Source organism: Myxine glutinosa, chromosome 1 (assembly GCF_964187855.1).
Source record: "Myxine glutinosa chromosome 1, kmMyxGlut1.1, whole genome shotgun sequence".
NCBI lineage: Eukaryota > Metazoa > Chordata > Myxini > Myxiniformes > Myxinidae > Myxine > Myxine glutinosa.
In genome coordinates, this window is record NC_136261.1 from 311,820,842 (window position 1) to 311,836,025 (window position 15,184).

A 15,184-nucleotide genomic window follows, 5' to 3' on the forward strand; every position below is an offset into this window, starting at 1 on the left:
TGCTTCTGAACTTTAATTTTGTGTTTGTAGGAGCAATCACTTTCACACTGTAAAGTCCAACAGTAGTCGCCCATCATGTTTGGATTGAATCGGCCTTGATATCGAGTCTCCATGATGGCAATTTCCTGGTGAAACTTTTCTCCATGTTCATCACTGACATCGCCAAGATTTTGTGGAAAGAAGTCCAGATGAGAATGGAAGAAATGTATCTTGAGTGACATTCGAGCACCGAGCGCCTGGTAACTCTTCAACATCTTGTCCACAAGCTCTTCATAATTTGGTGCTCGAAAATTTCCAAGGTAATTGATGGCAAGAGCCACAAAGCTATCCCAAGCAACGCTTTCCGGCTCAGATAGTCTCGTTACAAAGTCCTGATTAGTGAGTGCAAGACGAATTTGAGGAATATTGGAAACACCCGCCTTTACTTTGGCCTCAGATACAATGCCTGGGAACTTCATTAGCAAGTAATGGAAGCCAGCACCATCTTGATCCATGGTCTTCACAAAGTTCTTCATCAAACCAAGTTTAAAATGAAGTGGTGGTAAAAATATCTTCTCAGGGTCAACAAGAGGTTTGTGAATTTCAAATGAAGTGGTATTCCTATGGTATACTGGTTCTCAAAAACTGGATGTGCTCGTGAAAATTGGATATCATAATCGAAATCTACAGGTTCATGTTGGTTAGAATCACCTCAAAATATACTAGAACCATATAACTTTTAAAATTTTGTTGACCAGTGATGCTCAAGAAATTTCATCTTTATCGGATGAAGTTTTGTACTTGTCGAATTATGACGTCATAATGGAGGCACCTATAACATCATCATTAGCGTATTTTATTCCCCATGGAGAGTTCTTTACAATGAGCCTTGTCTCAATTTTTTTTCTATTCGGCACTTTCGGAGATGTAGAGGTGAAAAGTTTTTCGGCGTTTCCAAGATGGCGACCGAACCACGTGACCCATGACGTCATAATTATCATTTAAAAATTCTGCAGGCGGAGTTGCACCTATGGTGAAAATTTCCTGTCAATCGGACCAACAGTTGCAGAGAAAATATTTATTCTGTGCGGACAAACAAACAGACAAACAAACGGACTCAAATGCAATACCCTCTCCTCTGGCGAGGGTAATAAAATGCTCACAAGGACAAAATTATTATTTATCCATGTAATTTTCCTGAATATTTTACTGAGAAAAACAAATGGTCACTTTTACTTAGCCATATGATCGAAAATAAAGGAGTTGCGGGACGTTTGGACCGATCAAGGCAATTCGCACCCTCGACTGTTGAACATTTTCTCCCGAAGATTGGAAAAAAAAATATGAGAAGATGGTTAGTAAATGTTTTTGTACAAAGGGGATACAAACCCATTTCTTTGTAACACATTTCTGGTTAACAACCTGTAAAGTTTGAAACTGTACCATTAACAGCGGTAAATGTTTTGTTTCTGGCAAGGAAAGCAAAATCAGCTTCTGGGTTTTAATGTAACAATGAGGAAATGAGGATGAGCCGATGAGAGGTTTCACTGTACTGGTTAAAAAAATTACAGGAGAATCTCGGGCACCTCAACGGACCCCGGACCCCAAGGCAGCGAATCAATTTGTCCTCGTCATCCAAGCAATCTCTCCACCAAGTTTCATCCGAATCCCTCCACAACTTTTTGAGATATCCTGCTATATATCGTATTTTTTCCCTGGTGTTGTTGTGTGGCCTGGCCTGTGTGTGTGGCCTGTGTGTGGTGTGGCCTGGTGTGGCCCTGGTGTTGGGCAAGCGGCTAGGGTGAGGGCTTAGGATCCTAGGATCCTGGGTTCGAATCCCGGTCAATCGCTGAATTAACGCCAGGGGGTTGACTCAGCCTGTCATCCTTCCGAGGTCGGCAAATTGAGTACCAGTTCACTGGTAATTCCCTGTTTGTCGTTAAAGGTGACAAAAAGGGTTGGCGTCAGGAAGGGCATCCGGCCGTAAAACATTGCTTCAAAAAGGGGACCAAAAAACAACAACAACCACGGTCCCCGAAAAAGGCCAACCCCCGCTTGCGGGGAAAAATGGCCTCTAAAGGCGGTTATATCGTATTTTTTCCCCCCATATTTCTCAACGGTGAAGAATCACTAAAAAATTATTGGATCCGATCTGGATCTTCATCAAAATCTAATAATTTCTTACTTGTTACATATCCAACCCCTCCACCAAATTTTATCCAAATCCATCTACAACTTTTTGAGATATCCTGTTCATAAACAGACAGACTGACAGGTGTGAAAACATAACCTCCATCCACCTTCTGTGGCGGCGGTAACTATGTGCTGTGTCCACAAGGCTTTGGTGAAGGAGCAGCCAATCAAGACTTGGATGAGGGTGGGGAGGGGGCTATCTTTGGGCACTCATAATAACACGAAACTTTTAACAAGAAAGGCAAGATGGCTAGTCCTAGTGACGAATCCTGCTTACTACATCAATGCTAACCTAGTTGGCAAGGCCGGCCTCGTCATTTTGCAGGACGTGGTTCTGCTGGGCCATTGAAAGAACGGAAACGCATCGAGACGGTATTTCTATATTGTTGTGAGTTTGCTTCAACTGTACAAAATTTTCCTTTTAAATTGCAAAAGGGAAAGATAACCCCCGACTGCGCTGACATCTTTGTGTCCTTTGAGACGTGGTGTCCCGGCGGTGACTTGTCATGGCTGACTTTGTTGACGATTCTACATTTTCCCCATTGTTTTCCTCCCGATGTTTTGTTTGTGAATCACCACCGCTATTGCATATTGTTGGGATAGAATATGGTTTCAGTCGTTTTATTTCTCCGTGGTATCAATTTTTTGACCGACATTAAATGCTTTTCTCGTACAAATCACTGCTGTACTTTGCTGCAATGAAAGTCTCAAATTTAATGTTCTCTACGCACTTTCAAAAAGTGAACGGAACGAATTAATCCCTGAACCCCTTTTGCCCTCATTGTTGCACCATATAAATTGCAAAACTGTCATTTTGTCAGTGAAGTCTCCGATAATATAACTCCTAATTCACACTGATAGCAGCAGTATTCTATGTAGTTGCTTACATCACATATTGATGACCATGTGCTTAACAATATTTGTAATTAAATAATAGTTGACAATACTTTTCCCGTATTTATTGACTTTTAAGGTGCCTCATTAAAACATAAGCGCTTTTATGGCCTCCTCCCGAATATTATCCTAACTGACAAACTCGAAAAGTCAGTTAGATATTACTGATAGTTTATGCAGGATAATGGACATAAACATAACATAAACATAATCCCTGATGTTGGTGTTGGCTGGTGTTGTTGCCCCTGGTGTTGGCTTAGCGGTTAGGGTGCCGGCTTGGGATCCTAGGACCCTGGGTTCGAATCCCGGTCGATCGCTGAAGTAACGCCGGGGGGGTTGACTCAACCTGTCATCCTTCCGAGGTCGGCAAATTGAGTACCAGCTTGCTGGGATGAATGATCCTGGTGTGTACCCCGGTTTAGAATAGGTACACCGTATCCCTGCACATCGTAAGAGCGTGACCAAGGTTTGGCGTAAGGAAGAGCATCCGGCCATAAAAACATTGCCTCAAACAGGGAACCATGATTGTCATGGGGCCTGCAAGGCTAACCCCCGCTCTAGCGGGGAAAAATGGCCCTAAAACGATCATTCATATATTCATTCATTTCAATGGACATAAACAGCAGAGCGTGCTTTGAATGGCACTGGTAATGAACATCGTTTTATGGAGTTTCTTTTTTTTTGAAATTCTGGTAAAGAAACAGTATTATTTATTTTTTAGCGGTGAAGCCTCTTCAATATTTGCCTTTGTCCTTCCTTCCATCCATCTGTCCGTCAAAAATGAAGAAGAACCTTTCAAACCACCGCATTTAATTCTGAAGGGTTCTAAAGTGTAATTCTAGAGGGTTCTAATGAGTTCTTTCGAGTAATTCCAAAGGATTTTATTTGTTTTTACGCTTTGCTCATCTCATATTAAAAATGCCAAACTGAACCGCTTCCTTTGGACACTGGTACGATATTTATTTATTTAGTGAGTTATTTTTGTCTAAAGAAATCTAGACTCTTGGAGAAGTAAAACGACAGAGGGCAGCAGGTTCATAGACTGATGGAGGGTCAAAGTGGAGCAGGGAGACAGACATTGCACATGAGTGGGTGAGTGGTTAAAGAGACAGGGGCTTGAGTTTAGGGAGAAGGGGGGGGGGGGGAGTAAGGGTATAGGAATTGAGTTGAGTGTGGGAGAAGCATGAGGTGATGGGTAGCACACTTGCAATATTGGAGATAACACCTTGAGAAGGCATATGTAGTGTATTCCTCAGAAGAGAGAATATAGGGATGAAAGAATCAGGGGGGTTCTCAGCTTAGACTTAGGGGGGCTGGGGGGAACAGGTGTGGGATTCTGGAAGAATGCATGAGACATGGGCTAGCAAAGGGTGGATGTAAGAACTATAGGGCAGGAGGAGCGAGGTGTGAAGTGATGCAGAAAACTGAAAATCCACAAACTCACTTGTGGCAGGTGGGAATCGGGCCCTGAGACAAAGGCCTACTCTTATTCAAAACATATAATGAGATTAGTTATGTGCACAACATAAATACAATTACGAAAACTGGCTTCACATCCCCATGGGAAAGCACCAGAACCGGGCAACTGATTGGAATCGCATTTAATTTGGGAATCCAACTGATAATACATAGCTTAATTATGAGAATGTGACCTGAACAAACCTGACATCACCAGGAAAACTCAGAGTAATAATTTGTTTGTTTTTTTTGTTTCATAACAAACTTGAGTTCATATAACACCTTACAATACGCAGTCTTGAGAAAAGCACATGGGAAGGGTCTTTTAAACTCTTGCTTTGTGTTTCCAAGCACGATCTATTACATTAACTTTGTTCATGAGCTTTGAATAACAGATGTGATGGCAACCATATGAATCCACAGGTCAAAAGGAGCAGTCCAGAGCGGAACCTTCTGCCAACTCTTCCAAGAGAAACTGATGATTTTGAAACGGCCTTTGAGAAAAAGATAGAGTAAACAAGCATATTTTGGATGAAGTTCGCTCTGGGGTTGCATAGCTAGGCGCCGCCATTTTTGTCTGAATCTTGCTGTCACTGCGCCCTCAGAGTGCATGGCTAATTAGATTGGTGCAGACAGATTTTGCCAAAGTAATGCTAAACTGAAGGTTTTTGGAAGTGACAAGGTGATTTGTGTTCTGCAGTGTTCAAATATATAATGCAACGGAAACAAAATAAACATTTGAAAGGCTGTAGGGAAAAAAAACAAAAAATATCGAATCAAAATTATACTGCCATTGATACACCATCTTTTTCACCTCCTTATTTAACACTTTAAATTAGTTCTTCATGCCTGCTGTTTGTGTCCTTTATGACGTCCCTAAAAACAATAACTTTCCTGTTTTGAATTATTTTCAATTTTGTTTAACTACCTATCAGACGGCAGACTGACTGCTCGTGCGAGGCGAGATTCTGTACAATTTGCCAAATTCAGAGTCGCAATTAATACAGGAGGGCCTTGCCATTCATGGGAATTCCGTTTTTGAAAATCCCCGTGAAACGCAAATCTGCCATGCGCAAACTCGAGGGGTAATGGGGAAAATAGGGTTAGGGACTTCAACTTTAAAAATTGTCGCCCCTTTTTTCCAAACTGGACCCTTAATTAACATGTTTGTACATTGTTTTGGTGCTATTTAGTTTCATGGGTAAGAGTTAAGAACATAATATGAAGTACAGTATTATTTTCCTGCATTAAAAACATAAAATAAAGTTTCTTTTCTTATCTCTTATCTTTAATAGTATTGATGATAAACTTGATGTTGATGATGGCAACGATAAAGATGAATTGATTATGGCTATCACCTTTGGTCTCCATGAAATGTTCATAGATGCATCCAAGCCTTCTCTTGTATTATGGGTCCACTAAGAGACGCTTTCTCTGAAATTAACCCTCAACCCAAATATTAAGTGATTTTTTTTCCATATTTTCAATGATAGGATCACGACGACTCGCAAAAGACACTTTAACCCTTACAGAAACACTTAACCTTATTTTAGCCTCACTTTTCATGGACTGTATCCTATGGTTGACTCGTTGATCCCGTAATGGCTGTAGCAACAGTAGCCAAACTATCACACCTCAAATTAATTCAATAAATCCACTTTATCAGAAAGAGACATAACTTTTCTCTGCATCTTTTCACTAGGCTCATGACCACTTGGATTTCTCTTGGATAACGTCGTTACAAGGGCACACAAAAATGAGATGATGAGTCGTATAGTCATGAGCGGCATTGTTACAACCTTGTAGGATGCTGGGCACGAGCAGACTTGTTGTTATACACGCACCATTTTCTTGAGAGAGAAAATGGTGCGTGTGTTGTTCTGCAGCACACTAGCGCTATACTTACTTTTGCATTGGTGTGCGAGAGAAAATACTTCCTGTGATTAATTGAGTGCGTTGACTGCAATCGGCAAACCTTGCCTCAATAAATTCATTGCGATTTAGCGAATCCGCGAAGGGGGAAATCCGCAAATGGCTAGGCCCTCCTTTACCACTAATCTGCAGGTTCGTGTATTCCGTTTCATGTTCTACAGTGTTCAAAATATAAAATTCAAATGAAATTAGCTACTTCCTAGATCATCGACTGACGTGTGTCAGACACAGAGGTAACCAATTGCTTAACCCCGCTTTGTTCTCCGCATGCTGGATAATGAAAGTGTGGGAATGCTTTTGGACATTTGGTACAGTCAGATACATGTTTTTTTTCTTTGCAATTGGTTCCATCAATGTCATGCTGTGTGTTGTTGGAAACATTAATTTTGAAACAAACATAACTAGCATTAGGCCCATAACTCTTCTTTGCTTATCAGAGCCTTGCGAATTCAGTGTACAAAATACTAACCAACCAACCAATCATTGCTTGAGCCGCCCTCTGATGGCAGAAAATCCATTTCACAGGATGTTTGTCCTCGGATGCACCTTGAGCAAAGCACGAGATCTCATGTGTCACACACGAGGTGATACCAAAACAATCTAATATTAGCAACACAACAACACAAACCAAGCCATCAGCAAAACTAAAATAAAAGAGGAAAAAGCAGATTATTAGAAGGTTTTTGATAAGTTTCTACATAAACACTCATTAATCAGTTGGATAAGCGGATGCGGGAGTAATCGTTACACTTGCGGAGGAGATCAAGAACAAATTGTTCCTAAGCCAGTTCTTTAAGTGTGAATAGACCATCATGGTGGCTATAAACCAGGAAGAGTTCTAACAAGGCAATATGGTAAATCTGAGGGATTATTAATGCAGAATATTTTTTCCTTCTCCTTAAAAATATACTATAGAATTTCTAACATGGGCATTGCAGATGGCTCAGCTTTCATTGCATTTCTTTTAAAAGAAAGCATGCTCTATGATGCAACACCCCCCTGGCACACATGCTATTTGGCAGCTTTCATCGGATGGAGTCTATCAAACGGAACACGAGACAGATCAAGGGGCAACATTGTTCTGCTGAGCCATTGTCCCACATTCAATCACAAAAAAAATCAACAATAAAATTATTGCTTTATGTACAGAACTCGCCAACGTCATCATTTGGTTTGATCACATGATTAACTTGTGATGAAAATTGAGGGAACTGGGAATGGTGTGACAAAACCTCATCTTCCAACACTCGAGTTATTCACTTTCGTACATTGGTTATGCAGCAATATCCTCTCTTGCTTTCTCATTCTATCCCAGCTGCCAAGACTGAAAAATTACAAAAACTACTGCAGCAACCAGGCCGAAGCCAAGGCTTTGCTCGACCATAAGAAGCAAGACCCCCGTGTGGACGACTTCCTCCGACGATGCATCGAGTCACCGTTCAGCCGGCGCCTCGAGCTCTGGAGCTTTCTTGATGTTCCACGTGGGCGTCTTGTCAAGTATCCACTGCTCGTACAGGAGATCCTAAGACACACGCCACCCGAGCATCCAGATTGGCAACTGCTGCACTGTGCTGTAAGTCGACACCACTCTGCTCACCACCCTCCCTCCGCTCCTCCTTCCCCTGGCAGCGATTCATTTCTTATTTTGCAATCGATAGCTTCCTGAGATGACTTGCAGTTGTTTAATCAAAGCTGGAGAGGTTTTATTGATCATACGCATTTGTCAGATGGTGAAACGGGCACCTTGTAAATCTGTGACATGCTGATAAATGACATGAGACATGCAATAAGCCCGTGTAACGTCACGAGCTGTACAATGCACAAGGTAATCACTGCACAGGAGGGAAATCCCCCAAAAAATCAACGAGTTCACAAGATGATATTATTCATAATTTTCCTCTTCGACATTGTTATAAAGCTGTGCCCAGAATATAATTTTAGATGTCGATTAATTTGATGTGTGTGCTAAGGACTGGATTATTGGTACATTTGAATGAAAACTTGATGTCCTATGTGTCTATCTCTGCAGCTCGGTGTAATACGGGGTGTCCTGACAGACCTGAATAGGGATGCAGGAAGGGCAGAGTGCCGGTTTTTCTGCCAGCGGTTGCTACACGCAGGGGTAGATGGACACAAAGATGTTGTCGGGACCTCGGGCGTCTTGCACTGTCACGGCGAGCTACGCAATGCTCGTGGAGCTGTAGGTCCACATTCCTTCCACTCTTCATTCCTCTCACATCCTCGCCATTATCAATAAACTAACATGACATGGATGACTATATCTGACAATGATAAATTTTCAGCAGTCGAAGCAATATTTACTGTCGTAGTAATTGCTGCCACAATCATTATTACCACACACACGTGAAGCGAAAAGCGGGGTTAAACAATTGATTCGTCTGTCCGTCCATCTGTCTGTAAACAAACGTCAGTTCATGATCAAGAAACAACTTATTTGAATCGAATGTTATATTTTGAATATGGATTGGAAAACAAACTTGCCGTTGCACAGTACTTTGTCTCTGAATTCATCCCGATAGCGCATGCGCCGAGAGTCGTCGGATACTTTTTAAGCGGAGAAGCCACTTCAATATTTGGATATGTCCGTCCTACGTCCGTCAAAAATGAAGAATAACCTTTCTAACCCAATGTGTTTGATTCCAAAGGGTAATTTTAATGGGTTTCATTCGTTTCTAGGCTTTGCCTATTTCATATAAAAATGCCAAACTGAACCACTTCCTTCGGACACAGGTGCAATATTTATTTATTTATTTATTTTTAAGTCTGTCTGCCTGCCTGGCAGTCAAACAAAATTGAAAATCATTCCAGACAGGAAACGTACTGTTTTAAGGACGTTATAAAGGACACAAACAATAGGCATGAATAACTAATGTAACGTGTTAGACACTGTGTCAACGGTGGTAAAACGGCGGTCAATTCTGGAATTAAATTTTTGTACGACTTTTACAATCTTCATTTTATTTAAATTGAATTATTTACTTGAACCCTGTAGAACACAAATCGTCTTCTTATCGCTCCCAAGAACCTCCAGTATTGTAGTACATGGGCATGCTAAATAGGGTGGTGGTGGCAAGACTGATTCAATAGCGCTGAACTTCTGGAATTTTAAAAATATCTTTAAAATAATTATTTTTTAAAATTGAAATACAATTGAACACTGTGTGGGGTAACAAGTTCTATGAACTCTCTACTTCATACAATCATCATCATGTAAATCCATTGATCATGATGCATTTTTATCAAGATCAGAATTTTTACAAATTCCATCATCAGCATCATGATCCACAATCGCGCAATCAAATTGCTGATGGTTCATTGTCATCATTATCCACCGAATCGATACTATTAATTTTTATGATCATCACGATGATATTAATATCACAATTATTACCATCAATCATTGTCATTATCCCAAACACCCTTCATCACTCCTAGCTTTGTCAAAGCCAGCACTATTATTTTTGGTATTCAGCATTATCAAGACCATTGATGGATTCGCTACTAAAATGAGTCAACTTAAATCGTTTCTCTCATCTATATAATAATAGCGTAAGGAATCGACTTTGTTATCCCTTTTACGCCGCACCCAGTGACCCGATGCCCACGGCACTAATGGATTTACGATCTACGAACCGCGCTCTTTGTTTATCACGTACAGCCATACTCGAAAAATCTGAATTAGCCGACGTTGGGGCCCAAAAGCATCCGATTAACTGCCGATACGACGCCATCGTATTGGCGTCTGCTGGGCGAAGGCGAAGCAAGCCGTCCGCTGATTGGACAGGCGAAGGCGAAAGCAAGCCGTCCACTGAGTGGACAATCCAGAGCATGCATTTGTGCCGTTGTCGGCGATCGTTGTTCATATACGCACTCTTCATTCTCATCTTTCTTCCTAACTCTTACTCGGACGAGCAAATCCCCTATGCCATCCATAATGGTACACTCTATCCATACACCACATCCTCCCTTCCGTGGATGTTCCACGGGTTTCGGCTAGTATTCAATATTACTGAACAATCATGATTATCAGTTGAATCAATCGAAGTCTCTTCTTCACTCTACCCTGTCATTTAAGTTGGGGTTGGGAGTTGCATCGGCTGGGGTTTGGGGTTGGGGTTGCTAGCACGACTTGGTTGCATCGTTGTTGTTCTTCTGCACGCAACTGCAGTGCGGTAATCTTCATCCTGATGAAGCAGCACTTACAGGGAAAGAAGGGAGCTCATGAAGCACGTATCGTTGGCCGAAGTCTTTCAGAACCAGCTAGCCAGGCCTGATGGTCGACTTGTCATATCAGGAATTAGGAATTTGTCTAGGGTGCCGGCGATGACGCACTTCTTTTTTTTTCTTTTTTAATACAAGATCGAGGCTCGTGTAAGAGCTAAACTTACTGGCGATGACTCACTTACTCTTCACAATTGGTCAGAGTGCTAGTGATAATTTGCCTACCTTTTGTCTGAAGACACCCGTGGGGTTTTTAATGCCCACTAGCTGATATAAAATCGTACCCCAAATTAATGTCCATCCGAGGAAATCTGGTAATCCATGCACCGCGCACTGCTAATTAAACACACTGCCTGTGAAGCACCAATCTGACACTCAATTGTCAAGTTTATCAGTGTTGTTATCATTTCCATTATCAATCACAATCTGCTGTGCTTTTCTTACACTATGCCACCAATGGAATCGATTGGTCAGGATGAACCCATGCTGGTGGAAATGCTTCTTGGGGATGAAAATACTGTGATGGTTGTGCTGTCATGTTTTATGTTTATTCTCATGATCCATGCACCTGTCTTCACCCCCATCACTTTCAATCCCCATGCACCCAATACCTGACAGAAACTGCATGCCTTCTTGTTTGCCGAGGGACTCGTCCTAACTCGACCTGTGACTCGGCCAGAGGGCCTGGCCTACCAGGTGTGCGGCCGGCCATTACGCCTCGTTGAGCTTGATGTTGTTAACGTCCCAGACGGCGAGGCGCGTCTTGGAGGCTCTTTCCGAGGAGCCTTTGGGGACAAAGGTGTGTCCTCATGGATGCTTATTATTCACTTTTCTCGTATTCCCTTACTCATCAATCTGCTGCACTTTCTCACGTGATCTCCATTTATTACTTTCAAATGTAGTTTCCTCCATGATTACTCCTCACTACTTTGCCTCCATTTTCTTTATTCCCCTCTCTCCCCCCGCAGCCTTGTAAAATCGCTCACTTTTGTTGTACAATATTAACTTCTTGAAAAACAAATTTAAAAATATTTGGAAAAACATCGTCGTTCACCGATAATCACCACAAAACCGTTAAAATATTTCTCCTGCCTCATTCACCTTTGCTCCACTCACACTACTCAAGTTATATAAATAAAACCATCCCACAAGTAGCACATGACAGTAGTCATGCCAAATGAAAGAATCCTACTGCTGTAAAGTGATCTGTCATAAACAACTTCCTTATTCCATCACAGAATAAACTCTCATTGGCATGTCAGCGGGCTCATGTTTGGAATCCCTGGCCTTGCACACCAATGAATCTTGAAGGTTAGTCAAAGGAACCAGGGGTTGCTCCCCCAGCTCTCTCTGTGCTCTGTCCCCCAAATATTCCTACAGGTCGCACAAGATCTGCCAGCCACCCTCTGATGGTTAAACTGCCGAAATCTCGGCTCTCTGCTCACCTTCACTCTTTCATTCCTCTTTTCTCCCGCCTCTGGAACAAACTCCCATACTCACTTCAATCACACTCCTCCCTCCAGGTCTTTAAAACAGCTGTTCACCACCATCTCTTATCTTCCCCCATCCAAAACCTTGATCTTTTCTACCCCCGTTAATTCACCCCAGATCCACCTTGTTTGAAATTCCAACTTCTTTCCTGGAAGTCGTGGCAGTGTCCATACGTTTTATACCTCTCCCACCCCCCCCCCCCCCTTCCCATGCCTTCCCCCCAAAGCCCTCTCCCTCCCACAGTTCTCTCGATGTCTCCATGTCTCTCGGTCCCTGCTCTCAAATGTTGTGTTTGTGTCCTTCCCCCTCTCTCCCCATCTTGTCTACCGCTCCCGATGTTATTTGTTTTGTGTGTCTGTTTGTCTTTCTGTGTGATTAATGTTCGCTCTTTCACGAGCCTCGATCTTGTATACAAACAAACAAACAAACAAACAAACAAACAAACAAAAAAAAAAACATTTCTGTTAACCCGAGATTGCACATGGGCCGTTCAAAAACTACTAATGAGATGCTCACTATAATCCAAGACAGGAAAAGGCTTTATCTATTTATTTTTCAAAATAATATATCGATACAAGCGGTTTACCCTCTATGGGTGGATATTTAATTGTGAATTTGAAATGGAGTCAAACTTCTTTGCTAAAAGCAGAGTTTAATCACACGTAAGTGATAGTTTCAATAAACTACATACTAAGATGTACTCATGTTGTACTATGCACTTAGACATACATACTCGTGTCTTGCTGAGGAAATGGCAGAGCTTGGACTGCACATGGGCATTTGCTCCTGTCCTACGTTCTCTTGCTGAGAGGAGCGGAGCCTTCCCTGTCCTCATGCTGTGGAGAGGGGCGGAGTTTGCATCAAGCAAGCAAACTCGGTGTATGTATGTATGTGTACTGCACAGTATACAAATAGATATTCTGATATACCATACTCTGTTACAGAGCATCTGTGCTGCTGAAGCAGTTTCTTGGCAAGAGTTATCCTGGGTGGTTTGCCATTGCCTTCCCAGCAGCAGTTATGGCAGAAATTTGTAATTTGTTCATGGTGCCGGCGATAGCCCACCTGCTCTTTGCGAAGGACACGGTGGGATCTTAAGGCCTCAGTCACACTGGTTCGTACGATTTCTGGATCGTGCGATTGATGGCAATCTGGCCGAGGTACGACGAATCGTCAATGTTTGTGACGCTCTCCATTTGCGATCGCAAACAGCGATTGGTCTTAGGGGTCATCGTACGATTGGTGGTACGCGTGGTTGTGCGATCACCAACGATTGGAGAAGATCGATCGCAAGATCAATCGTAGGTAATCGTGCGAATAGTGGTGGCGATCAGCGACCAATCGTACGGTCAATCGTGGCGACTTGCGACCGCTCGGACAATCTATTATGGCGACCTGCGAACGCTCGCACTGCCGATCGTGAGGTTGAACGACAGGTGGCACCACCAGTCGTCAGGTGGCAGGACCAGTAGCATGACCAATCGTGCGACAACTTGACCCACGATCATGCATGACTGGTGGTGCGTCCATGCACGACTGGTGGTACGACCATGTAAGACCTGTCTGCGACCTCTTACGATTTGGAATCGCAGGTCAGAGGTTTTGAACATGACCATCGACCTTGCTGCGACTGATTTTGCTCTGGCGATCACCCACGACCTCTGCGACCAGTCGCGTGCTCTTTCTACGATTTGCCCGCGATTCACAAAATTTTCGGTCGCAGCTAGGTCGTAACCTGGTCGCAGGCCCGGTGTGACTGGGGCTTTACCCTCCATCAAATAATGCCAGCAGATGGGACACCAAGTTTAACATCAATCCGAGGGATGGCACACACACTGATGAATCACCCTGCCTGTGAAACACAAGATGATAACTTATTCACTCGTTGCAATTGAACTTCGCAATTCCATATATAATCACAAGGATGACAGTTTGTAGCTGGATCAGGATTCAAACCCAGGTTTTATACACACACATACACACACACACACACACACACACACACACACACACACACACACACACATATATATATATATATATATATATATATATGGACGTTGAACATTGAAATGGAGTTTGAATTGACATTGTGCAGCAGTTGCACTATCATTAATCATGTATAAAGCTTTGATAGCGAAAGCGCGTTCTTCACCAGACCAGTTCCACATGGTCACTCGTGTTTTGCCTGCAAAAAATAAAACTAAATCAGTAAAAAAAAACAATAAAAAAAACGTATGTTATGTACTTCAATATCATGAATGAATTTATTTTGATATACAATTTTTTTTATTTCCTTCACACAAATTTCAAAAATGACCACTTCTGGCTCACCCGTATATATGCATATACAGTTTAGTTGAAAACCGTAAACAATTAAAAAAATAAAATTAAAAATAAAAACCTCAATCAATATCTAGAATTTAAAATTGTATTTTCTATAACTGTAAACTGTGAAATAAAATCTCAATGAAAATTTGTTTTAAAAAACCTTAAACATGTCCGTGAAATAAATAAATTAACAAGAAGATGTCATGCAGAGAATAATACTTGAAAAATCCACCCTCCCCCCCCCCCCCCCCCCCCCAAAAAAAAAGTTGCCATGGATACATCAAATTGTCCATTTCATTAAGATTTAAATTGACTATCTTAATCAAAGCTTGGGTAAATTGGATTAAAACTGATTATTTTTCAGATGAAAATCCATATTGGAAGTTTGACCTTGAGTTTACCTTTGACCTTTAAAATAGTTGGTTTCCCAATTCAATAATCCTAAATTGATATCTAGCAGGAGGTCGGTGATGCTTGCCTATGAATCATAAAGCTTCTATTTATTATGTAACTACATATGAAGCACAGTTTGTCATTGCTTACACAGTGTGTGTGTGCGTGAGCGCGCGCGCATGTACATACACATATATTCCGTCTCTAATTCCATAGACTTTACATATATTTTGAATAAATAAACATCAGTCTGTCTTGACCAATTGGCTGT

At 41.9% G+C, this 15,184-nt stretch overlaps 1 protein-coding gene across 1 annotated transcript in view; it reads left to right on the forward strand.

Annotated features, from left to right (window-relative positions):
* The window catches only part of LOC137439994 (rho guanine nucleotide exchange factor 3), a 51,777-nt gene that overhangs the window by 32,126 nt on the left and 4,467 nt on the right, over positions 1-15,184 (forward strand). The window contains exons 7-9 of the mRNA XM_068136332.2: positions 7,772-8,029; positions 8,486-8,656; positions 11,317-11,497. Coding sequence (XP_067992433.2) covers positions 7,772-8,029; positions 8,486-8,656; positions 11,317-11,497 — 610 coding nt within the window. The remainder of the gene's footprint in view (positions 1-7,771; positions 8,030-8,485; positions 8,657-11,316; positions 11,498-15,184) is intronic.